The following is a 26618-nucleotide window of genomic DNA, read 5'->3' as shown; positions in this document are numbered from 1 at the left end:
GGAGCAGTTCGGCCAGGCGCAGGTGGACCTGTTTGCCTCCCCGGACTCCACCCATTGTCCGCTTTGGTACTCCCTGTCCGACGGTCCCCTCGGTACGGATGCCCTTGCGCACAGCTGGCCGCGGGACAAGAGGAAGTACGCCTTCCCCCCAGTGAGCCTCATTGCACAGACCCTGTGCAAGGTCAGGGAAGAGGAGCATCAAGTGCTACTAGTTGCGCCCTATTGGCCCAACCGGACTTGGTTCTCAGAGCTGGTGAGCCTGACAACAACTCCCCCCTGGCCGATTCCCTTGAGGAAGGACCTCCTTTCTCAGGGGAAGGGCACGTTTTGGCATCCCAGGCCAGACCTCTGGAGCCTCCATGTCTGGCCCCTGGACGGGACGAGGAGATCCTGAGCGACCTACCCCCGGCGGTGGTAGAGACCCTCATACAGGCTAGGGCTCCGGCCACTAGGAGACTGTATGCCTTCAAGTGGCGCATCTTCTCGTCTTGGTGCTCTTCTCACGGAGAAGACCCGCAGAGATGCTCGATCAGGTACGTACTGTCCTTTCTCCAGGAGAGACTTGAGAAGAACCTCTCCCCTTCCACACTGAAAGTGTATGTTGCCGCTATAGCCGCACATCACGACCCAGTTGCTGGTAAGTCTCTAGGGCAGCACGACCTGGTCACCAGGTTCCTGAGGGGCGCGAGACGGTTGAATCCGCCTCGCCCGCGCCCCGTACCCTCTTGGGACCTCGAAGTGGTCCTGGAGGGCCTCCAGAGGCCCCCCTTCGAGCCCCTAGGAGAGGCCGATCTTTCTCGCCTGTCGATAAAGACGGCCCTCCTGGTAGCGCTCGCCTCCTTCAAGAGGGTAGGGGACCTACAAGCATTCTCTGTGTCCTCGGGTTGCCTAGAATTCGGGCCTGGAGACTCTCACGTTATCCTGAGACCACGGCCCGGCTACGTGCCCAAGGTTCCCACCACTCCCTTCCGGGACCAGGTGGTGAACTTGCAGGCGCTCCCCACCGGGGAGGAAGACCCAACCCCTTCCGTGTTGTGTCCAGTACGCGCTCTGCGCCTCTACTTGGACCGCACGCAGGGCTTCAGAAGCTCTGAGCAGCTCTTTGTCTGTTTTGGAGGTCAGCAGAAGGGGAGAGCTGTCTCCAAACAGAGACTGGCGCACTGGATCGTGGATGCCATATCCTTGGCATACCGGTCGCAAAATCGCCCCTGCCCCTTAGGAGTCAAGGCGCACTCCACTCGGGGTGTCGCCTCCTCGTGGGCACTGGCTCAGGGCGCCTCTCTGGCAGACATTTGCAGAGCTGCGGGTTGGGCTACGCCCAATACCTTCGCGAGGTTCTACAACCTCCGCGTTGAACCGGTGTCAGCCCGCGTCCTGCAGGGCAACAGGTAGGACCGGCAGCCGTTGGGCGTACGCCTGCGGAAGCCCTTCCCCCTTCGGGGGGAGCAGTGGCGATCCAGCCTCACTTCTTTCCCCTCGGGTAAAGAATAGGCATTCCATCCATCACTAAGCACCCTTCCAGGGGACAGGCTGGGCAGAGCAGCCCTGCCCCCTTAGGCCGGGGAACAGTTGAGTTATTCCCCATAGCTCTAACCGGACCTAGTGCTCCAGACGTGGTAACCCCCCCTCCGTGGGCTGTTCCGTCTGATGTATCCTCATGATTGGTTCCCACCTTGGCAACCCATGACCTCCCCAGGTGGACTCCCACCTTGCGGTTAACTCCTGCAGTCCGCACATTCCTCCCATGAGTTCTCCCCTGATGGTGAGACCATGTGGTGTCTCCACTAATTCCTCCCTACGGTAGGTAGTGGCCTCTGCAGCGTTTTTCCCCCCCAGGGGGGAATAATGCTTACCCAGTGGCCCGTACGGTGCCGGGCGGCTTCTCGCCATTTAGAGAATCAGGCCTCCGCCCGTGACGGCCGGCGTTAGGGGGCTTCCCAACTTTTTGTGGAAAGCTCTGGGTCCCCCTTCCTCTCCACTGGAAGGTCATAATTTCGCGCTAGCGTGTTCGTCTGACTCGCCCAGGCCAGTCAACGTCGCTCCGCAGAGATTGTGACGCGGCTCAGTGCTGTGGCGTTTTCCATAGGAACCCCATTCTGTCGGTTCGACACAACGTCGAGAGACCGACAGAAAGGGAACGTCTTGGTTACGGATGTAACCTCGGTTCCCTGATGGAGGGAACGAGACGTTGTGTCCCTCATGCCACAACACTGGCCGCCCACCCCAGCGGTCGGGGGAGGATGCTTTAGGCTCCTCAGACCAAAGGTGAATGAATGAGCACGCCGGCTTCCCTCTTATACCCGGACATCCGGGGAGGAGCCCGGCATGCAAATTTCATTCGCCAATTTTCATTGGCCTTTTCCAAAAAGTCAGAAGATGATAGGTTCTCAAGACAAACCCCATTCTGTCGGTTCGACACAACGTCTCGTTCCCTCCATCAGGGAACCGAGGTTACATCCGTAACCAAGACGTTTTGCACATTTGAGATGGGCAAGCCGCTCTCACAAGCCTTTTTCTAAAGTGACAATATTGCCAGATCTTCAAATAAAAAAACCCGCAAACAAAGACCAAAATTAAAGCGGCAACGAGTAACTTTTTGACCTTAAAATAATGTCTCAAATTATTTTAGTGGTAGGACAACTTTTAATTGGATGAATTTTACTGCCGTTACTACCCAAGCAGCCTCCTATCGGCTGAAATTGCACTTGTAACTTTGGTGTTCGGGCCGGTACAAGCCCCGCCTATCCCCTGCTTTACAGCATACGTCACATTTTAGTCGTACCCTGGCTGAAGTTAGCCAACAGCAGAGCTAACAGTAAGACGAAACTATCCAAAACATCACCATGGCAGAGCCAGCCAAAAAACCAAAGAGGGTTTTGTCGGAGGAAGCAAAGAAAAGAAAGCGAGAGAGTGATCGGACACAGGCCGGTCACGAATCAATATCGGACGGGCTTACACTCGGTGGCGCGAGCAGCAAGAGGCAACGGGTTGCAAAACGGATGCAGACCTAGCGGTCCTGCTCCTGGATTTGTAAGTGTTATTTGTACATTTTTTGTTGCTGTCCTGTACTTTTGAACGTATTTGTTATTAGTCTGTGTCATTGGTGCAACACCGGTTCGCACTTTATAAACTAAGGTAGCTGAGAGATAATATATGGTTCCCGGTGTCGATAGCTAGCATGTTGTCGTGTCTCATCATGAATGTGTGTAGTGCTTGTAAATAAAGACTAAACAACCACACTAAACGTGTTGTGGTAAAAAGTAGCAGATTATTTTGTTCAGAACAGGAAACCACGTGAATGTTGAACAGTTCAGTCGTTGATTAGGCTAACGTTGTCATACAATATTACTTATTATTTATGTTTTGTAATGTAGTTACAAATGTCTGTTTTCCCCAGTTTTCTTTATGTCTGATTGGTTATTCAAAAAAAGATGCTATGATACAACCTTATAAACTTATGACAATGTATGCTGTATAAGCTACTATGGACATTGTTGCATGATACATAATTTGTGGTCAATATTTCATTTTATTATACAAATGACACCCTTTGCAAACAATGCTACATACGCGAGCTACATACACGAGAACTATGCAAGCAAAAACAACTATGCTTACTTACCGTTCTTTGTTGACATAACAGTTTATAATTATGGAGAAACGATACATAAATCTTTGTACTGATATACGAAGAACATATGGTAACACAGACTGCTTTACCTGATCGGTGGACATAATATGAACGATGTATCTGGGTCCATCGGCTTAGTAAACAAACTCACGTGTATTGAACTGCCAGCGGGAAATCTTTGCGACAGTTTTTACGACACTGCATACAGACAATTCCGCTAAACAACCACTCTTGAGAAGCTGCACTGGCTAAGCTAGCCGGCTGCTCTCGAAACTCTGTCATGGCATCGGCGCTGGTTCAGGTCGGACAAAATTTCTAATCGGCATGCACGGCTTCAAGGATTTCGGATTTTGATCTTGATGTGCAGCGCCGCATTAAGTCAAACAATCCTACTTTTTGACGTATTTACAAGTCACGTTGCGTTCAAAAACATAACATGACCAATCGCAGTATGTTTTTGCAGAACATTTGGAAAGATAGGATGTAAGGAATTCACATTAAGTAATGTCTTATATGATGGCCCAAATGCAGGAAAACGAGTGAGTGCAGTATGGAGATTTATTAGGAATAGTGAGGTAATATGAAAATATATGAGGAAATATAGACATTTCTCTTCACTCTTTCATCATAGTAGCGGCACTCTGCACCTATAAAGTTGGTTTGCAATCTAAAACCTAATAAGAAGAAGTATGACATCACGAGAAGAAAAAATAAAACACTTTAGTCGCATAACATCGTTTAATGGAAACGTAGTCATTCCGCAATATTTTTTTAATCAACATTTAGAAAATATCTCTTCATTTTTGCGCAAATCTGTAATGGAAACCTGGCTTGTGAGACGCTAGAACGTTGCTGTGGTTACCCGTGTGTCAATCATCACAAATGTGGGAGTTCTAGACACACAATACGATCATTTAGGGCAGGTGTTTTCAAACTTTTTTGTCAGTTTCTATCAGTAGTATTTTACATAAGTGTGGATATTAAATACATAATTGATCGGAGCACCCTTAGTTTAGAAATACATGAAATGTGATCTAATATACTGTACGTTACATTAAGAATTGGTATACTTTTATTTATTGCACTATATCTTTGTCAGAACAACTTGTCAGAATTACTTTTTTGCTAATTACTAAATTGTAAACATTAAGAGATTGAAGCTCCACATTACATATGAATGTATCCACCCATCTATGGCTACGAAAAACACAAGAGGAAGAATACACCTGGAGTCTGCGAGAGCTGGGCCGCAAGAAGACACATGGATGGATCACATGGCAACAGACCTAGGAATGGATATGAAAAAGAACCAGTAGATCAGCACAGCAGAATTTGGAACAACAGGACAAAAACTACATAGATGCATTCGCGGCTGGACAAAGGTAACATCAGAGAAAGGTCTTAAAATCCATCAGGGCAGGAAGAAGTGCCTGAGAGAGCTTAATGAGGGGCCCCGCATTGACCAATACTTTACAAGAGGTACGGCAAATCAGTCGGATGAAGCCCAGTGGCGGGACAAGCACCACAGCCCACAGGGTATAAGAACCCCAGACGAAGCCCAACCAGGCATAAACTTACCAGCAATAAGTAAAACGGAGACTACCCAGCCGCAGCAAGCAGTAGAAAAGAAAATGGATGGAAGAAGACCTCAGATACATTGGTCTAAATCCTGCAACAAAGAGTGGGCAAGCATTGACTCGGATCTCGTCCAGCCTGGCCTCGCTGTGAAGAGCAGAGAGCTTGAGAACATTTACATTTAGTCATTTAGCAGACGCTTTATCCAAAGCGACTTACAGAGAGGGAACACACACTGAAAAATGTGTGTTCCCAGGGAACACACACTGAAAAAAAAAAGATGTGTATAGACTAAATGCACTGTAAGTCGCTTTAGATAAAAGTGTCTGCCAAATGCATAAATGTAAATGTAAGGAGAATTTACATTTCCTTACATTTTTACATAAATGTAAATGTAAGGAGAATGAGCGGAAAAGCGATTTACTGCCATTTGGAGAAGGCAATACAAGACGCCGCTTGTTTGCTGAACGCAGGGTTCTTGATGGGGTGTAGGAGTCTAGGAGGGTGTGAAAGTATGCCGGTGCAGATCCAGTGATAGTCCTGTAGGCTAGAGTTAATGACTTGAATCTGATACGGGCTTCAACCGGTAGCCAGTGGAGAGAGATGAAAAGGGCTGTCACATGAGCCCTTTTGTGCTGTTGGAAGACGAGGTGTGCGAGGCGTTCTGAACCAGCTGGAGTGGTTTGATAGCCTTTGTAGGAAGCCCAGCAAGGAGAGCATTGCAGTAGTCCAACCTTGAGATTACCAGGGCCTGGACAAGGAGTTGTGCCGCATGCTCAGTGAGATAGGGTCCAACCTTTCTAATGTCGAATAAGGCATATCGGCATGACCGCGTTGTCTTTGCAATGTGATCATTGAAGGACAGCTATTCATCAATTGTGACTCCGAGGTTCCTGGCAGTTTTGGAAGGAGTGATGGTGGTATTGCCAAGTTGGATGGTGAGATCGTGTTGCACCGTGGGGTGTGCCGGAAACATGAGTAGTTCTGTCTTGGCAAGGTTCCGCTGGAGGTGATGCTCTTTCATCCAAGCTGAGATGTCTTCTAGGCAGCCTGTAATGCGAGCTGCAACAGTGGTATCGTCTGGGTGAAACGAGATGTAAATCTGGGTGTCGTCAGCATAACACTGATACAAGAAGCCGTGTGCCCGTATGATGGGTCCCAAGGATTTCGTGTAGATGGAAAAAAGCATCGTCCAAGCACCAATCCCTGAGGGACCCCAGTGATCATGTTGTGAGCAGTGGACAGCGAGCCCCACCATGGATCTGCCGGAGAGGTAGGATTTGAACCAGCGGAGAGGAGTGCCTGAGACCCCTAGAGATGACAGGATTGCTAGCAGTATCTGGTGACTGACAGTGTTGAACGCTGCAGATAAGTCTAGCAGAATCAGGATCGAGGATTTAGATTCCGCCTTGGCTAGCCGCAGTGCTTCTGTGACTGATAGCAGCGCAGTCTCAGTGGAGTGGTTTGTTTTGAAGCCAGACTGCTTGTCATCCAGTAGTTTATTCTGGGATAGGTAGGAAGACACCAGGTTGAAAACTGCCATTTCAAGTGTTTTTGCAATAAATGGGAGGTGAGAGACAGGTCTGTAACAGTCAGTAGTAGAGGGGTCCAATGTGGGTTTCTTAAGTAAGGGCGTGACCTGGGCCTGTTTGAATGTGGATTGAAAAGTGCCGGTGAGCAGAGAGGTGTTGATGATGTGTGTGAGTGCAGGTGTGAGTGTGCTGGATATGGCCTGAAGGAGATGGGAGGGGATTGGGTCAAGGGGACAGGTGGGTGGGGTGGTTGGAGAGATGTCTGGTGACTTCAGTGTCAGTCAGTGGGGCGAAAGAGGAGAGTTCGATGTTTGAAGTGAGGGTGGTGTGTACCGAGGTCTGAGGTGCTGAGAATTGTTTGCTGATGGATGATGTTTTCTCAGTGAAAAATACAGCAAAGTCCTCTGCAGTCAAATATAAAGTGGGTAGGGGAGGAGGGGGCAAAGAAGAGGGACCACTTTCTACAAATATCCTTACAAGTTCGTCAGTAGCATCTTTAGCAAGGGGAAAACTGGGACCCTTAAAGTACCTATAACTAGGGTTGGGAACCGAGAACCGGTTCTTATCCAGAACCGGGGCTGTTTTTTTTAAGAACCGGAACCGTGAGCAATTTATAAGTTTCAGTTCCAAAAACGGTTCTGGTGCGATGCATGGCCAAGCACTGTGAGCAGCCTTGCGCCACCGTTTCCCATACAGGATGTCACAAACCAAACAGTAATGCAGCGCTGCTTCTTTAATGACTGAATACATAATTTTCAATGACTGTACGCGCACTCCGCAGATGCGCTGCGCCTTTATGCTGAACAGATCAGTTTTCATGACTGTGCGCGCAACCCCACAGACACTACGCGTCTTTGATGAACACATCGTTGACCGTACAGCCTTGCGCCAACTAATGCGTCGCGCATCGTCTTGCTGAACACAACGTTTTCCTGTATGCACACTTGCGTCCTTGATTACTGTGCACGTTGTTTTGTTTGATTGTACACTCAACTCAACTTTATTTATTTAGCGCTTTTCACAATTTTCATTGTTACAAAGCAGCTGTACATGAGACATATTGACTATAAGCAAAACAATTTAAGTTGTACCTGTAAAAACAAGAAAACGGTGAAAACACAGAAGACAGACATACCCACATACAAAACACTCCACACACACAATATGCACACGTACTAACACACATAGACATAGACACACACGCACGGATGCGCACACGTGTACATAAACAAGTACGCACACACAGTGAGAGCAAACATTTAAGATAAAGGAGAGAGAAGCACAGGTCAAATATAACGGACTATAAATTCCTATACGGTATGCAATATTAATGAAGTAAAACTTTAAAATTCTAAAGCAGCCCCCCGACCAGGCAAATAGTGCAAAAGAACAGTATCCAAACGGTGGCGTGGAACCCAAAACTCTAATCAAGAAAAAAAACCTCAGGAGAACCCAGGCCCAACCAGGGGATTCCAGTTCCCCTCTGGCAAAAGTTGCTGCCTCTGCACAAGCTCCACAGAGCTTGCACAACAAGGCTAAATAAAAATAAATGCACTTGATTTTGAAATTCTAGGTATTACCAACTGACAGGACGCCTGAGAGTGTAATGCATGTGAAGGACTGTAATACAAGAGGAGTTCACTCAAGTATTGAGGAGCTAAACCATGTAGGGCTTTATAGGTAATAATCAAGATTTTAAAGTTAACGCGATGCTTTATAGGTAACCAGTGCAAGGTTCACAGAACCGGGCTAATATGTTCATACTTTTTTGTTCGTGTAAGAACTCGAGCTGCCGCGTTTTGGACCAGTTGGAGCTTTTGTAATAATCCAGTAGGGGAACCACCTAACAGTGCATTACAGTAATCTAGTCTTGATGTCATGAATGCATGAATTAACTTCTCTGCATCTGACATTGACAGCATATGACGTAGTTTAGATATATTCTTAAAATGGAAAAACGCAATTTTACAGGTGTTGGCGACGTGGCTCTCAAATGACAGATTACTGTCTAATAGAACGCCAAGATTCTTTGCTGACGACGAGGGTTTTATGGAAGATCCGTCAATAGTTAAGCTGTATTCTTGGTTGTTACGTATAGCAGTTTTCGGTCCAATAAGTAACACTTCTGTTTTGTCCGAGTTCAGTAATAAAAAGTTGCTACTCATCCAGTTTTTTATATCGACTATGCATTCCATTATTCGATGGAACTGCTGTATTTCATGAGGCTTCGAGGAAATATAAAGTTGAGTATCATCAGCATAACAGTGAAAGCTAACTCCGTGTCGCTTTATTATATCTCCTAGAGGTAGCATGCGAAGAGCAGAGGCCCCAAGACTGAGCCCTGTGGTACACCGTACTGGACTTGCGATTTGCGTGACACCTCATTGTTTATTGCTACAAATTGAAAATGGTTGGATAAATAAGATTTAAACCATTTCAAAGCTACTCCTTTAATGCCGACGTAATTTTCGAGTCTATGTAGGAGTGTGCTGTGGTCAATGGTATCGAATGCAGCACTAAGGTCTAGCAGCACCAATAACGAGATACAACCTCGGTCAGAAGCAAAAGCAGATCATTTGTAACTCTGATCAAAGCAGTCGCTGTACTGTGACATGCTCTAAATCCAGACTGGAATTCTTCATTACACATACTGGCAGCGCGCAAGTCTTGCAACACAAAATTACATTATACTTGTTTCATATTGTCATTTATATACATACTGATCAACCTGTATGGACCACAAAATAAATAGACTGATGTTGTTAAGCAAGTAAGAGGGTTCGACTATTTAGTGAAGGCTACAGGTAATTTTAAGAGTGATAAACAAAGTGATAAAAAAATACTTATTTTCATATTCAATTTAAATGCTAAAAATGTGGAAAGGACTCACAGCATCTCACCCTCTCCTCTACTGCATTATTATTTAAATGTTATTGATGGATTAGCATTACTCAACATTACTTACTACCTTACAGTCAGCAACACTACATTCATTTAAGGTAAAATAGTAAAAAAAATTGTTTAAATGGAATCGGAACCGGAATCGTTAGGCAAAAATGGTACCGGAATCTGAATATTTTTGACAATACACAACCCTACCTATAACAGATCTTGAGGAACACCTACGGAAAATGTATTCTGACAATCAGAGGCATGAGCCAATCTCCATTCCAGAGGACATGCCACCAATTCAGCTACCAGAACACCAGATGAACACAAGGCCCCCTAAATGGAGTGAAGTGGAGAGTGCAGTAAAATGGGCAAGATCAGCTTCAGCTCCTGGACCCAACGGTATACCATACAGGCTCTAAAAGAATGCCCCTGGAGTGTTGAGGTACCTTTGGAGGTTAATGGCTGTGGCATGAAAAAAGCAGGCGATACCAAAGGTCTGGAGAAGGGCATGAGGCATACTGATCCCAAAGGAGAAAATTTCTCAACTATTGACCAGTTTCGCCAAATTAGCCTCTTGAATGTGGAAGGGAAGATTTTCTTCTTGCGTTTTGGCCAATAGACTCTCAGCATTTCTGAAGAGTAACAACTTCATCGACACTTCAGTGCAGAAGGCAGGCATAGGGGTAAGAAAACTGACGGGTAACACTATGGGTCTTTGCCCCTTTGGGGCTTGAACCCTAAATATAGCTGCAATCAGCAATTACGGGGTCAAGCCAAACAATGGCCCAAAGGGAAATATTTTGGACATGTCAGATGATCAGATTTTGTTTAAAAATGGGGAAAGGCACTTAGAACGCAATAAAATTGCTTTTAACTTTTGAGCACAAGGTGGCACTGTCACCAAATTTTTATGAGTGGACAAGATGCGCCAATGATTATACATGCCAAGTTTTGTTTCAATAAACCGTTTGACAAATCAAAAAGCTTTTTATTACTTTTTCTCAGCACTGTCTTCAGATGCTACATACCACATTTCGTGCAAACATACTAATGCAAATCAAATGACATTATGATTACTTTTTTTATTTGTTACAGCATTTTAAAGATCGGGTATCATGCAGTGTCATGCATTCTGACTTCTTTGCACTGTTAAATGTGTGCTGGCTTGTCAACTTGTTAAAAACGAGTTGGACGTATGACGTAGTATCTGTACTTGATACACTCCCCCAGCACTCCAACTTGTTCCGGAAGGTTTTTTATAATTCTGACACAGGGATAATTATAAACGACACAGGGATCCTATTCCTTTTATTGGCCATACTCCCAGAAAAGCACGGCAAGGATAAATATTATCAAAGTAATTTCAAACCTCACTGGAAGATGATGCCTTTCTCTCATCTGAGTTTTAGTTTGGATCCCCAGGACTCATCACACATTCTCACAACCAGCAAATAAAAAAAAATGTTTACTTCACTTTAAGCTGTGCACATCCATATTCTTTTACCTCCTGTTTCACACTTTGTCCCTCGTTAATCTGTAAAGGACCAAAACTATCACGAATACATTCTAAACACTGGTACTCGTCTGCAATACATAATATAGCGTCTGATCCAATGTAATGTCCCCTATTTGCGCACACAGGCAGTGAAAAGGGTGGTTTGGGGTGATCTTACCTCTAACCACAGGCACACACTTGCCTCTGCTGAAGAAGCTGGAGTAAATCTCCTTGGTAAAACAGATATCAGAGGCGGCAGGAGTCCTAAACACAGCCAGAGAAAAGGAGATGAAGTCCAACAGACAGAGATTCATGCTTTGAGTTCCAAATTCAATACCTGCTCACCATCTCATTCTGTGAAAGGCCCAGAGCTGCCGGAGCTTCAGAACTCCTGAGGTCAGAGCACAAAAACACCAGCATCACTCAAATCCATAAACTACTTGCATTCATTATTACGTGGACAATTGGACTCCACCTACCCCAGATGTGCGGGTCATCCATACAGGACTGGTGGTTGGACACGGTGATGAGAGGCGTACCCCGGGGACGCTCGTCCACCAGCTTCAACAAAACGTCCTGGTTGTGCACCATTAAAGAGTTGAAATACTCTACAGGGAAGTCAATTTTACAGTCATTGTTTCCTGTCAATGACATTAAAGGGATCTCCATATGGGAAGACTAGTATGCCTAATATGTTATAATTCATTTCAAACACATTAAATACTGTATATCAATTACATGATAAAAACAAAATGTAATGCACAATTTAACCTAAGCAGGCTGCCAGACTTATGAAACTAGTAAACCTATGGACTTATGAAACTAGGTAGATCACATTTGGCAGTGTCTTTTAGAGCTATTCACAGCTGTTACAGTAGGTGGCAGTATGCACCTGAACAAGTTGGTTGCGACCCGCCATATAAACAGAGAGAGTGAGAGAACTTGCTACTGTAAACAAGCACATGTTTACATTAAAAAAACAATGGAAAGTGCCGCAGTGCAATGGAAATAATGTATTCTCGGTGAGTGTCCTTTTACAGTATCTTTGTTTTATTCAGACACATGCCGTCTCATTATTCCTCATTAATAACTTCACTGAAGAAGCACTGTGCTTATTTAAAAGACGTAACGGTTTGGAATTAGTAATAGAGGCTTGTTTAACTGTTATGCTGGGCTTGATTTCATGGCGGAAGAAAGTACCTTCAACCACGCTTCAAAATAACAAGTGTGAAACGTTCGTTTACCCCAGTGTTTCCCATTCATTGACGAGACTATGGCGGCCCACCATAGACTATTTTGTTCTGCCACAGTCTTAAAACGAGCCGAATTGTTTTTCTTACAACAACATAACTATTTGTAATGTTGAATTCTGCACCGCTGTATCGTTGTTGTGCCATTGTTCACGGCTAAAAATGCGTCCCCCTCTCTGTTGCTTCAGCGCAATGTGCGCAGCACACACACAGACACATACTGTACATACATACGAACGCACACTCGCTCGCTGCTGTTTCAGCTTTCGCGGTTGAAACGCAGACACGTGAACTGGCCAGGATTTAAGACATCGCCAAGCCATACGGAATACAACATCGTTTGAGGGAAGTACAATCTAATGTTTCAGTATTCACTGCAGTTATCCACAGTACAAACATGATTTTATCAGTGTACGACAGAGCAAACAGATAGCATTACCTCATGCTGTTAACATCATTATGTTCAGCTTCAGCATCATATTATTTCCAGCTAAAATAGCAGTCTGCATATAGGGACATTTGACATACACCATTTCTGTCGTTTAAAATGAGCAGCGCGTCTACACAACGGAGCTGTATGCAGCACGCGCACCAATGACATTTATAATGATTACCTTTTGCCGCTATATCTCTAATATCCGTCCTTATTTAGCGCCAAAAGCACTTCATTTAACCTTTTACAAATCGCCAAAATAGTTCCGTTTTGTTTTTGATGGCAAATTATTCATGTTTCGTTTCATTTCGATATTAAGTTAATTTAGAAAAATGTTTGGAGTATTTTTTGTTTGTGGCTCACGTGCAGAACGCATAGTTTGATAGCCAAATGTGCTGTAGCACGAATTTGAATTAATGATGTGAATGACACTGTTTAAACTGTTAAAATAGTTTAGAATAAATAAACAGTTAAAAAGTTATTTCGTTTCGTTTCTTTATTTGGTTAGAAAAATGTTTTGAGTATATTTGTTTGTTGCTCAGGCACAGAACGTAGCTTGATTGCCAACCGCCAATTTTAATGATTTGAATGCATGATGTGCATAAGTCTGCTTAAATTCCTCCTTTAGCTTCAGCTGTCGCCGTAAGAAAAATAAATTATACGGGGGCACGCCACACACGATTACATGCTGCCCTGTGTCATGGTTCTGCCCCACCTTGTCTTGCTTCTCTTGACCTAGTGGCAGAACCATGATAGAACCTCTTGTTTTATGTGGAGAGTTAAGGAGGGGCTTCTGTCATGGTTCTGCCCCACCTTGTCTTGCTTCTCTTGACCTAGTGGCAGAACCATGATAGAACCTCTTGTTTTATGTGGAGAGTGACGTTTTGTCCCTGTTGGTCTTCCACGCTCCGGTGTGGCGTCTCTGTTCCCGCCCTTTCGTCTCCTCGTTATTGTTTGTTAATTAGTTCATGCCCCGCACCTGCTTCCTCTTGATTTGTCCCTTTATAATGCCCTTGTGTCTTCTGTCTCGTGCTGGATCATTGTTCTGTTGCGTCATGTTTGTCTTTGTGGTGAGTTCTTGTTGTGTAGTTAGTTTAGTTTACAGTGTTCATGTCAAATGTTATTATTTTCAGTCTAGTTAGTTCCTGTCCGTGTTGCTATGTTTTGTTATGTTCCCCCACGTGGGTCCTTGTTTTGTATTTTTAGTTATTATTAAAGTTTGTGTTAACCCCTTACCCGCTGTCTGCATTTGGGTCCTCTGTCCTTGTCTCTGTGTCTCACCCTGAGAACCGTGACACCCTGTGTGTCACCGTGTCCAAAACTTGTCAATATATTTGGTTTGTCGGACATTAAGCAGCGCTGCTCAGACCGATAGGCGTGTACCGCAGGAGAAAGTGTCTGTCATTAATTGCTCACGTGTTAGGTCTGCGCAAGGCGCGCATAAAGTTGAAAACATAATAAATCACAAACTTAACATTACTCTGTTGTGCTGAGAGAGTGTATGCTTTTCTTACGGGTTAACTCTAAACAGTCGCCGCATCATAATAATGTATGAATGCTCTGGTCCGGATAGTAAAGTGATAGGCCTACTGCCATCCGGGGGAGTGAGACAATGGCACTGTGAAAAAGGCCTGATGCCCGGCCTGCGTTTTAATATATGGTAATATATAAATTAGTTCAACTGTTAAACACTTTTTTGCTTCATCTTTTGATGGCTCATGCTCTACATGTTTTTGACTTTTTTTGTTTGTGAACTATCATTTTACCATGTGTTATCCCCATTTATATCTATGGTGCCAATGATTAAATTACTACTATAGCTATAGTATTCTTATAGATCGAGTCACTTAATTTTGCTCTTAAAATGCACCAGATTTCAGCATTTACCTTTAAAATATGCTAAATTTTCTTACGGGGGAGCATGCCCCCGGACCCCCCTAGAGGAAAATATGTTTAGCCTCCATAGTCTCACAAAATTCTGTGGGAAACACTGTACCCGGGGTTAAAAGCAGGGTTTAGAATGAAGATAACCTAGGGTTAAGTGCAGTGTGAAAAGCCCTTTACAGTGTGTTGTGTGTTGCACAGCACTCTTTCAACTTTTAAACTGAAGCATCTTGCTGAACTACAGCTGAAGACGTGACTGACAGTAGCTTAGTCTTCTTTGATTTGATTGGTCACTGCTCAGCTCTGTAACTAGTAACTCCCGCCTCCTTTCATTTGATTGGCCACCTCACTTATTTTGATATTGCAATGTTGTGTTTAGTCAGTAATTTCACAAATTTTGACAGACACCACAGAAAAAATAGTGGTACGGCCCTGCATGAGAAAATGGATGTGTGTCGTGAATATATCACAAAAAAGCTGTAATTTCATGTGCTCTTGGGGGCCCACTAGTGGCAGCGGGGCCCTAAGAAGCCGCTTAGTTTGCTTATAGGGATCTCATTGAATCAAAGTGTATTGTTATTAGTCGATGTTGTAATACTAAGACACACGATTGAAACAGTAGAAAGCTTCACCACTAGGAAAGATTTTTTAGGTTTCCCACTTGGAAGAAAGATTACGGACAGCATGTAATAACACATTCTGTTATGCATTTTAAAACTGATTTTAACCTAGTGTTGCTTAGAAGTTTGTAAGAAGAAGTTGCTTAGAAGTAGTGTTGCTGTTTCCTGAGTTCCTGTTTCCTGTTCCTGCTTCCTGTTTCGTGCATCGCTGCTGGCAGCTTGTTTGTATCAGTGCTCTTATCACTTCGCTCTAATATTAGTGTATTTTATTTTCGTTAATTATTTTTGTCGTTGCTAACTTATCCTGATATCTCAATAACACTGTTCCTGTTATTTACTTGGAAGAGTCTAAACCAAAAGTGATAGTTAACTTAACGCCGTTAGCATAGCAATAGCGTGTTAGCTTGCTTTCTGTTCACACTGTGGAATATCATCTTGCCTCTGGTTTGTCTTGTGTGCTAACTGTTTCTCTTTTTAAGCGAGTATACTACGATCCATCGAGCAACCTTGGTAATTTGGAATTGCACTTCAAATCCGGTGAGTTATGGCTTCTATTCCTATTATTGTTACTTGCACCTCATGTCATATGTTTAACTTAGCCTTCTCTGTCAGCTGCGAGGGCTTTATATGCGATAAATGCAGGGAAATAGTTAGGCTGACAGAGAAGATCTTAGAATTAGAGTCTCGCATCCAATCCTTATCTGAGGATAGTAAGAGTCTAACGACGATAGAAAACACTTTGGATGCGAGCAACATTAGCGCACACAGCTCGGTTCCGGTTGAAAATCCTCCGCAGCTGGGAAACTTCGTGACTGTGAGACGGCGTAGTCGCAGGACAAAACATCACTCGACCGTTCCGATTACAGTCTCGAACAGGTTTGCCCCGCTCAGTGACGCACCGACTGAGAAACCTGCTGAAAGTGCCCTAGTTATCGGTGATTCTATTGTTCGGAACGTTAACATAGAGGCACCAGCCACCATAGTCCAATGTTTACCGGGAGCCAGAGCGCCTGACATCAAGTCAAATTTAAATGTGCTGGCTAAGGCTAATCGTAAATTCAGTAAGATTGTCATTCACGTCGGCACAAATGATGTTCGACTCCGTCAATCGGAGATCACAAAAGATAACATTAAAGAGGTGTGTGAGCTCGCAAGCATGATGTCAGACACTGTAATATTCTCTGGCCCCCTCACTGCTTATCGTGGTGATGAGATTTATAGCAGATTATCATCACTAAATGGCTGGTTGTCTGAGTGGTGCCTGCAGAATGATATAGTTTTTATAAATAACTGGAAGAGTTTTGAGGGCAGACCTGACCTGTTGAAACGAGATGGTCTCCATCCCTCCTGGGCTGGGACTTCCATCCTGTCTAGAAATATGGCAAAAAGTCTTAATGCTAATGCTAAAACTTGACTCGCTGGGGCCCAGGTCAGGGAGCAGACAGTATGGCTTAACCAACTGTCTGCTTGCCGTCTCACGTCGCAGAATACACAAAATGTACAACATGTAGTAATCCGTTCTCCCAAACATCACAAAATAGAGACTGTGTCTGTCCCCCGGATTAGCAAACATAAAATAATGCGTAAACCTCTTGAAAGTAATTTAATAAACGTTAAACAAACTAAACATGAACAAAATACAGATAATCAACTGTTACGACTCGGATTGCTAAATATTAGATCTCTCTCTAATAAAGCACTTTTTGTTAACGATATGATAACAGATCATAAAATAGACATGCTCTGTTTGACAGAAACATGGCTAAAACCAGATGATTATATTGCTTTAAATGAATCTGTCCCCCAAGATTATTATTATAAACACGAGCCTCGTCTAAAAGGCAGAGGGGGAGGTGTCGCAGCACTTTACAATAACTCTCTTAGCATTTCCCAGAAGTCGAACTCTAAATATAATTCTTTTGAAGTCATGGTTCTTCATGTTTCAACACCTAATACTAAAGATAAAACTCTTTTTAAATTGATTCTAGCTATTGTATATAGGCCTCCAGGGCACCACACAGATTTTATTAAAGAATTTGGTGGGTTCTTATCAGAACTAGTACTGGCCGCAGATAGACTCCTTGTCGTTGGTGACTTTAACATCCACGTAGATAACGTTACAGATGCCTTAGGAATGGCTTTCAAAGACACTCTTAACTCCATGGGCATTAGTCAACATGTGTCAGGACCCACTCACCTTCGTAATCATACTTTAGATTTAATACTGTCTTACGGTATAAATGTGGACGACGTTAAAATCCTTCAGCAGAGTGAAGACATTTCGGATCATTATCTGGTATTATGTTTGCTTCACTGGCCTACGGCTGCAAATAAAACTCATTGTTACAAATATGGTAGAACAATAACTTCAACTACCAAAGATGCGTTTCTCGATAATCTGCCCGAATTGTCTCAAATCATGAGAAATAACGTTGAAGATCTTGACATTACCACTGAAAATTTTAATTCCACCTTCTCGGTAACGCTAGACAAAGTTGCTCCACTACGTTTAAAGAAGATTAAAAATGGCAGCCCCACACCGTGGTATAATGAACACACTCAGGCTCTAAAGAAAGCGGCCCGAAAAATGGAGCGCAACTTTAAGAAAACTAAATTAGAGGTATTTCGTACAGCATGGAAGGATAGTATTCGAAAATACAGGAAAGCCCTAATAACTTCTAGATCCGCCTACTTTTCATCACTAATAGAAGAAAACCAGCACAACCCTAGGTTTTTATTTAACACGGTGGCTAAATTAACAAAAAATAAATCGTCAGTGACTTCTGATCCTGTATATCAGCATAGCAGTGATGAATTTATGAACTACTTCACATATAAAATCCAAGATATTAGAGAAAAAATTATAACAATGCAATCAGAAGTGAAACCCGCTGAACAAACTAACTACAGCGCCCTTAAGGAGAAAATGCAATTATTTTATACCGTAGATCAAGATGAGCTGTCTAAAATTATTAGATCATCTAAATCAACAACATGCATACTAGACCCTATACCTACAAATCTACTGAAAGAGATGCTCCCAGAAATTATAGATCCTCTTCTTGGTATTATTAACTCATCTCTGACATTAGGACATGTGCCTAAAGCATATAAGGTGGCTGTTATAAGGCCCCTTGTCAAAAAACCCCAACTCGACCCTAGAGAACTAAGGAACTACAGGCCTATATCGAATCTACCTTTCATATCTAAAGTTCTGGAAAAAGTAGTTTCAACTCAATTATGCTCCTTCCTCCAAAGGAATGACATCAATGAAGAATTCCAGTCTGGATTTAGAGCATGTCACAGTACAGAGACTGCTTTGATCAGAGTTACAAATGATCTGCTATTGGCGTCTGACCGAGGTTGTATCTCGTTATTGGTGCTGCTAGACCTTAGTGCTGCATTCGATACCATTGACCACAGCACACTCCTACATAGACTCGAAAATTATGTCGGCATTAAGGGAATAGCTTTGAAATGGTTTAAATCTTATTTATCCGACCGTTTTCAATTTGTAGCAATAAACAATGAGGTGTCACGCAAATCGCAAGTCCAGTACGGTGTACCACAGGGCTCAGTCTTAGGGCCTCTGCTCTTCGCATTATACATGCTACCTCTAGGAGATATAATAAAGCGACACGGAGTTAGCTTTCACTGTTATGCTGATGATACTCAACTTTATATTTCCTCGAAGCCTCATGAAACACAGCAGTTCCATCGAATAATGGAATGCATAGTCGATATAAAAAACTGGATGAGTAACAACTTTTTATTACTGAACTCGGACAAAACGGAAGTGTTACTTATTGGACCGAAAACTGCTATAAGTAACAACCAAGAATACTGTTTAACTATTGACGGATGTTCCATAAAACCCTCGTCGTCAGCAAAGAATCTTGGCGTTCTATTCGATAGTAATCTGTCATTTGAGAGCCACGTCGCCAACACCTGTAAAATTGCGTTTTTCCATTTTAAGAATATATCTAAACTACGTCATATGCTGTCAATCTCAGATGCAGAGAAGTTAATTCATGCATTCATGACATCAAGACTAGATTACTGTAATGCACTGTTAGGTGGTTGCCCTGCAGGCTTATTACAAAAACTCCAATTGGTCCAAAACGCGGCAGCTCGAGTTCTTACACGTACAAAAAAGTATGAACATATTAGCCCGGTTCTGTCAACCTTGCACTGGTTACCTATAAAGCATCGCGTTAACTTTAAAATCTTGCTTATTACCTATAAAGCCTTACATGGTTTAGCTCCTCAGTACTTGAATGAACTCCTTTTGTATTACAGTCCTTCACGTGCATTACGCTCTCAGGCGTCCTGTCAGTTGGTAATACCTAGAATTTCAAAATCAAGTGCAGGTGGTAGATCCTTTTCCTATCTAGCGCCTAAACTTTGGAATAGTCTTCCCTGCACTGTCCGGGAGGCAGACACACTCTGTCAGTTTAAATCTAGACTAAAGACGCATCTTTTTAATCTTGCATACACTACTCTTCCATAATATAAATCTTCAGAGGGTTTAGGCTGCATTAGTTAGATCAACCGGAACCAAAAACACAACTGATGTACTTGTTGCATCAAAGAGTACAGAACAGTACTCTACTCTCAGCCAGTCTTGTCTCATTGTTCCAAGGTTACCACAGCGAGCAGGATGCAGTTCATGGCCTGACCTGATGGTAGAGCGGAGAATGGGAAGTGGGGACCTGACAAGAGCTGAGATGATAGAGCTGGATAAAGAAGGACGCGGTCTCTTGACATGTCTTCACCACAAAACTTCAAATGCTATTAGATTATTAATGATAATCTTAAACTATAATTTATTTTATTATTAAGTTTATTTATTTTATTTAGCCTTGTTGTGCAAGTTCTCTGGAGCTTGTGCAGAGGCAGCAGCTTTTGCCAGAGGGGAACTGGAATCCCCTGGTTGGGCCTGGGTTCTCCTGAGGTTTTTTTTCTCGATTAGAGTTTTGGGTTCCTCGCCACCGTTTGCATACTGTTTTTGCACTATCTGCCTGACCGGGGGGGCTGCTTTAGAATCTTAAAGTTTTACTTAATTAATATTGCATATAGGAATTTATTATCTGTTATATTTGACCTGTGCTTCTCTCTCCTTTATCCTAAATGTGTGCTCTCACTGAGCGTGTGTGTGTGTGCGTACTTGTCTGTGTACGTACGTGTGTGTGTGTGTGTGTGTGTGTGTGTGTGTGTGTGTGTGTGTGTGTGTGTGTGTGTGCGTGTGTGTGTGTGTGTGTGTCTGTGTCTGTGTGTGTTGGTGTGTGTGCGTGTTGTGTGTGTGGAGTGTTTTGTGTGTGGGTGTGTCTGTCTTCTGTGTTTTCAACCTTTTCTTGTTTTTGCAGGTACAACTTTGATTGTTTTGCTTGTAGTCAATGTGTCTCATGTACAGCTGCTTTGTAACAATGAAAATTGTAAAAGCGCTATATAAATAAAGTTGAGTTGAGTTGAGTTGAGAAGTTTGTACAATGGAATTTTCATAACTGTATTTTTGATTGTATCAGTATTACTTGGCAGCCAAAGGAATTACAGAAAATCTTGAAAAAACAGGGTAAGGTTTATTGGTAACGTTAGAGACTCACATAACATATATTGCTTACAATTGTGTGCAAACCAAACCAAAAGTAGACAAGTACAGTACATACAGGGTTTTTCCTGGCTCAAAATGAGGCGGAGGTGGTGTCATCCTGATCTTGTACACACACACACACGCACACGTAGGCCTACCGTACCTTTAAGTGGCTTAACCAAAGTGACTTTGACATTAAAAGTTCTAATAAAATTAGATGAAAATGACAACTATTAAGTTATATAAAACATTACTTTCATTCAACCAAACAGAAACATATTTTTTTAATCAAATAAAGCTTTTTTATCATTTTCAACTAACTTTTCAGCCCACAATAGCCAACTGAATTAACCAGTCTTACTAAATGATCAAAGCTCATTCACATCTTGCATTCTCTGTGGTTCACTTGAAATGATTCAATGATCTCTATTCGCTAATAAGTCATTCGTGTGCGTGTCGTTGTAAACGCAATGTGCGTTCATACTGGCGAACTCGCTGTGTGCAGTATACGCTGATTCAACGATCCAACTGCACAGCTAAAGACATTATAATGATGGACGTCATGTTAATTTAAGAAATTTCAAGAAATGAAACGTACTTGGATGCAAAACAAATAGCCGTGAAACACAGCTAGCTCTTGTTCTGCAACTCTTTAGCGCCTCAGTTTGCTGATAACGAAACAGCGCCTCCACTGTGGCGTAATGCCGCAACTGCAGTTACAAATGACAGTCTGTTAAATGCACGCAGCATTTCTTGTGAATACACCCCACATAATTTTGGCGAGTCTTGAGGCGGCACGACATTTGACGGAAGCGGCCGCCTCCAATTTCTCTATGCAGGAAAAACCCTGACATTAGGGATGTAACGATTCACCGTGAGCCGGTTGAAAATCGGTTATAATGAGTGACGATTCAATTCGGTTGAGGCTTGAACTGAATCGCAATACATTTTTTGAACAGCAGGGGCCGCTATTTTCACTGCAAACCTAAACGTGGATGCTGATATTTCTTAAATGCAAAAAAATCCAAGAAAAGCACAGACAGTATTAGTTTGTTTATATTAAAGAGACTTTTTCTATTATTAATTTGTTATAAAATCGCAGTTTAGTTTTGTTATTTGAAATAAAACATTATTTTATTATGCAAAGAAACGTGAAGCATTTAAGAAATAATGCAAGGGAAGTTGTTCATTTCTAATTTGTTTCAACTCATTTTTTAAAAATAAATCGTGAGTAAATCGTGAATAAATCGCATCGTGAGATCAGAATCGTGAATCGCATCGCATCGTGAGCTGAGTGAATCGTTACATCCCTACCTGACATATAATGAATTTTACGTTTTTATACTGTAAAAGAAGATAGTAATTAGGGCTGTCAGGATTATTAAATAATCATCTCATCGCGATTGTTTGACCTCATCGCAATGGTTTCAGATCATCACAATTATTGCACATCTCTATAGAAGATACAAGGGGGAGCTGTAGTGCCTGCATATTGCATATTTTAGTGTATATGTTGTAATTTAAGTATGATAATACTGGTAAAATGTACCAACAATCACTTTAAAGCATATACCTACATAAAAAACCTGTAGAGCAATTTAATATTATTTAAGATAATCTCAATGTGACAACCAGCCTACCAAAATTTCATTAAAATAGAAGTAAAATTGATTGAATGTAATGCTGCTAAATCTTGCTCAGATCAAGCAAACACAGTTTTATGTTTGCTTCATTTATTTTTTCTCTTTCAGATCTGTCAGAGGCAGGACCAGCAGTCTTCAGTCCCCACAAACCGGCCTGGAACCTGCCACACAAAGCCAGGCAACCTCGAGCTGTGACCCTTCCACCCAAACGAACATCACAGATCGCACAAATAAAAAACCATCAAAGCATACGTGTTTTCTGTTTTCATTAAAATGCATATTTATCAAACAAAGAAGCTATTATCTTGCAAATAGGTAAACTTATCCATTGCTTTGTAATTGATTATTGTAGGTTTTTTAATGTTTTACTTTTAATTGTGCATTTTAATTGGGGTAAGTTATCTTAGAAGTAGCCTAAAAGTTTTTTTTACACCAAAGTTAACCTTGTAATTTCCAACCATTAAATGATCATATAATAAGGCTAGAAAGTAAAATACTTTCTTAATGTAATGAAAATAAGAAATCGTATAGGAATCTATTTTTACATTTGTTATATTAAACGAAAAAAAAGAATGTTTCTTTTTCTCATTATTCCTTTTCAGTTATCAAAAGGGTAAAGCGTACACAGACGTTCACCCCATCTCAAAACTTGCGTACACGAACTGAGACCTGTCGTGAGATTTGATCGTAGCAAACGCTCACATCCATACTGATAAATGCCAGGTTTTCTGTGGAAATGACCGTACGCCCAGTTTTCGGTCGTATGCACAAAATGAGGCCCACTAAACCAAAGTCTCTGACAAAGACCGATACACAGCCCTACTTACAACATGTTCACCTCGCTGCACCCTATTGAAAAAAAACAGCATATGCTGGTTTGATATGTTTTGATGCTGGTCCATAGCTGCTTTAAGCTGGTCAAACCAGCATCAAAACATACCTAACCCAGCATATGCTGTTTTTTCAACAGGGCAGTGTTAATATAACAGGTTAGGGTTGCAACCTTCTGATGTCAGGTATTTCAATACAAAATGGAAACCTCCAAGTGAAAGTATTTTTTAAGTTTAAGTTTTTAAAAACTATGACAGTTACACTGTTTTTTTATTACCCAATTATAAAGTCAATGCCAGTGCTGATCTATTAAGCCAAACATCTATCTGTAGACAGGGTAATGCATTAGGTAAGGCAGATAAGTTAGGTAGAAACATAACCAGACTTACTTGTCCATAGGTAACTGTATGAGCCCACCATGCCCATGATCAATCGGCTGGATATCCTCCAGCCCAGGCGGGGGCATTGTGGAAAGGGCCATGTCACCTCCAAGGGCATCGCACCTCACCATTCACCCACTGACGCACAGTAGAAACACACTTCAACGAAATGTTAAGGCAGGACTTGCGTATTTAAGTATATGATATGCTGACTGCGTCACAAATCTTCAGACACTATGCGAGTACGACTTCATTCGTCGCTGCGCAGAACGATCGGCGTATGACATCAACGTATCGCGAGAGCAAATTGAAAGTTCCGCATGAACTCCGTAAACTGTGTGCAACGTCCTCGCACGTTACAGTGTAAATAGTCTCATCTATCTTATGAACCAGCTTAGCTACTGAATAAAGTTATTTCAGCGGGTATGTTGTTAACGTTGTTGTACGTTTTGTTAATATAACACTCAAATTGATGCGTCTCACCTTCCGTCCTACGGCTCACTCCTGACAAAAGCGGAAGTGCAGCGGCACCGGAAGTATTACCCTCCACGAACAATGCACCGTGAAGCTGCGTTCCAATGGTTCCTACGCAGTGTTCACTGTTCCCTACTCCCTGAGTACGGGATGTCCGTTGAAGTGGACTTCGCTCATTTGGATTGACCTGCAACGTCATCAAAAAAAGGCAACGGGGTTACGGCAGAGTTGCGCAGAATGATTTAACAAATAAATATAGCAATGCAATGTAGGCAACTTTACTTTAAAATTTTAAATAAATATATTATATACAAATTATCTATAAAAATCTATATAATAATAACAACTTTTGTTTATGCTTGTATTTATTTGATTGCTGCAGCTATTAATATATTTTAAGCTCTACTGTAACTCTCTAGCAATATGAAAATAAATTTTAAAACTATGTGAAGATGTGTCCTGTAGGTTTCATCTCGTACGCTTTTATTCCCATATGCAGCCATATACTGTACGTGAAACCCAAAATAATAAAAAAGAATGGCTGCCTGTTACAACTTTAACATTAGTTTGTATAATAATAGCTAAATGAATGAATACTCACAGGTATATGTAAACTATTTTAATTGCAGAATAAAATATAAATACAAATATAAAGAGTGAATACATCGATTTATCATCTCGAATGTGATAACAATGCTACAAAAAGTAAAGCATTTTATATGAAACAAGTCATAGTATTAAAGATAATTTAAAATAATTAAATAAACTTTCATTATGTACAAAACGCATACCTAACTTGTCCTCGTGACGTGGCGCGCATTGGCTTTTGGGTGATTTTCTAGGTTCCCTTATTCCCTACACCGTTCGCAGTGCCCTTCAAACTGAACATGTTCGCTCCCTTTGGATTGGAATCTCATTTAAGATGGCGGAATACCCTGTGAAGTATAGTACTTAAAGCCAGGGCTGGGTTGGTAATCGGGCATACCGGGCATTTTCCCGGTGGACCGATGTACTTTTTGGGCCGATACACCTCATATACTATTTTTTTAAACTAGTAAATCGATTGCGCTGTACATTTTTCTGGCGATTCAATGCATTTGGTTAAAAAAAAAACAGATAGACCGGCCCGTGAGACACTTAATCAGCAGCCCATTGGCTCTTTTTTATATGACATTCAGCTGGCCTAATCACACAACTCCCTAGCCTTTGTGTGATAGCAGCATCAGTGTGCCCTGTGCCAGAGTTCTGCACGGGTCCTGTTTGATAAACCCGCACACTCAGTGATTAAAAGAACACCAGACATCCGACAGCAGCACAAATTTAAAGGGGTGGTGCAACGGTGTGTCATGCATTCTGACTTCTTTACAATGTTAAACGTGCTGTCTTCTAATGCTTAACATGGTCAACTTGTCAAAAAACGAGTTGGGCGTATCACGTAGTATTTCTGTGCTCGATACACTCCCCCAGCGATCGTACAGGTTTCGGAAAGTCTTTTTTGGCCACGTTCAGACTGCAGGCAAAAGTGGCCCAAATCTGATTTTTTGGGGGTCAAGTGACCAGGTCAGACTTCTTCAAAAGTAGTGTGAACACTCAAATCTTGCCCAGATCAGATTTTTTCAAATCAGATTTAGACCACTTCCATATGTGGTCCTGAATCAGACCCAGGTCTGATTTTTTTCAGTGCGGCCGCAGTGTGAACAACCAAGGCGGATTTGATGCGACTTTTACGTCAATCTACATCGACATTTGTCACAATTATGCGCCAGCGAGTTAGCCTTAGACACAGACAGTAAAATTAAACACTTGACTAGGCCTAAAAAATGGAGAACAGTGATGGAGCAAGTCAATGGAGGGAGAGTGAGGTGTTAGACCTAATTAGTATATGGGGAGATACTTCAATTCAAGCAAAACTAGAAGGATCATACCGTAACCGCTCCGTCTTTGAAAAAATAGCAAACGAAATGGAAGAACGGGGACACAGGAGAACATGGCTGCAGTGCCAAAGGAAGGTGAAGAGCCTTAAAGATTTAAAGAAACAAATGATTCCAATAACCGAAGCGGTCGTGGTCGCATCATCTGCCCATTTTATAACGAGCTTAGCCGTGTTATGTTATGGGCAATAAACCCAGCTATCAGCCGTTGGAGCTGCTGGATAGCTACGAAGCAGGCGAAGAGGAGCCTGAAACTCCGAGGAGTTCGGCGGACAGCCTGGATATTGATGGCGAGACAGGTAAGTTGTCAGTCTTGACATACATAGCCTACGCTTATAAAAAAATCTTGAGTGGAAACACACTTTAATATAAAATAAAAGTTAGACATATTGCAAAGAAGTTTTACATTTTGAGACTAGAAAGATGGCGTGTTTATTAGAGGAAAATTATGTTAACA

The 26618-nt window shown here is 42.3% G+C and overlaps 1 protein-coding gene across 2 annotated transcripts; it reads right to left on the bottom strand.

The window, feature by feature from the left end:
• Positions 1-2217: 2217 nt before the first annotated feature.
• LOC130549920 (tafazzin-like) lies at positions 2218-24496 on the bottom strand. Of its 2 annotated transcripts, XM_057327268.1 has the most exons (6): positions 24240-24492; positions 23766-23894; positions 11605-11733; positions 11471-11516; positions 11304-11389; positions 2218-11164 (listed from the first exon to the last, which is right to left on the bottom strand). In XM_057327268.1, the coding sequence occupies exons 2-6, from the start codon at positions 23872-23874 to the stop codon at positions 11160-11162; spliced, it is 375 nt and encodes a 124-aa protein (XP_057183251.1). In that variant the 5' UTR covers positions 23875-23894; positions 24240-24492; the 3' UTR covers positions 2218-11159. The 2 variants fall into 2 exon arrangements, with proteins under 2 accessions (XP_057183251.1, XP_057183250.1); XM_057327267.1 differs by lacking the exon at positions 2218-11164 and having other exon boundaries at positions 11175-11389; positions 24240-24496.
• Positions 24497-26618: the final 2122 nt, after the last annotated feature.

Source organism: Triplophysa rosa, unplaced genomic scaffold (genome assembly GCF_024868665.1).
Source record: "Triplophysa rosa unplaced genomic scaffold, Trosa_1v2 scaffold1_ERROPOS16897594, whole genome shotgun sequence".
In the NCBI taxonomy this organism is placed as follows: Eukaryota; Metazoa; Chordata; class Actinopteri; order Cypriniformes; family Nemacheilidae; genus Triplophysa; species Triplophysa rosa.
This window is presented reverse-complemented; position numbering and strand designations above follow the sequence as displayed.

Excerpts from the sequence above, each read along its gene's own strand:
- LOC130549920 (XM_057327267.1), bottom strand. The coding sequence starts at position 23,874 with ATGCCCTTGGAGGTGACATGGCCCTTTCCACAATGCCCCCGCCTGGGC. Across the intron at positions 11,734-23,765 it reads ATACAGTTACCTATGGACAA|AGTATTTCAACTCTTTAATG; the intron begins GTAAGTCTGGTT and ends ACTTCCCTGTAG. Across the intron at positions 11,517-11,604 it reads GGATGACCCGCACATCTGGG|GAGTTCTGAAGCTCCGGCAG; the intron begins GTAGGTGGAGTC and ends CTCTGACCTCAG.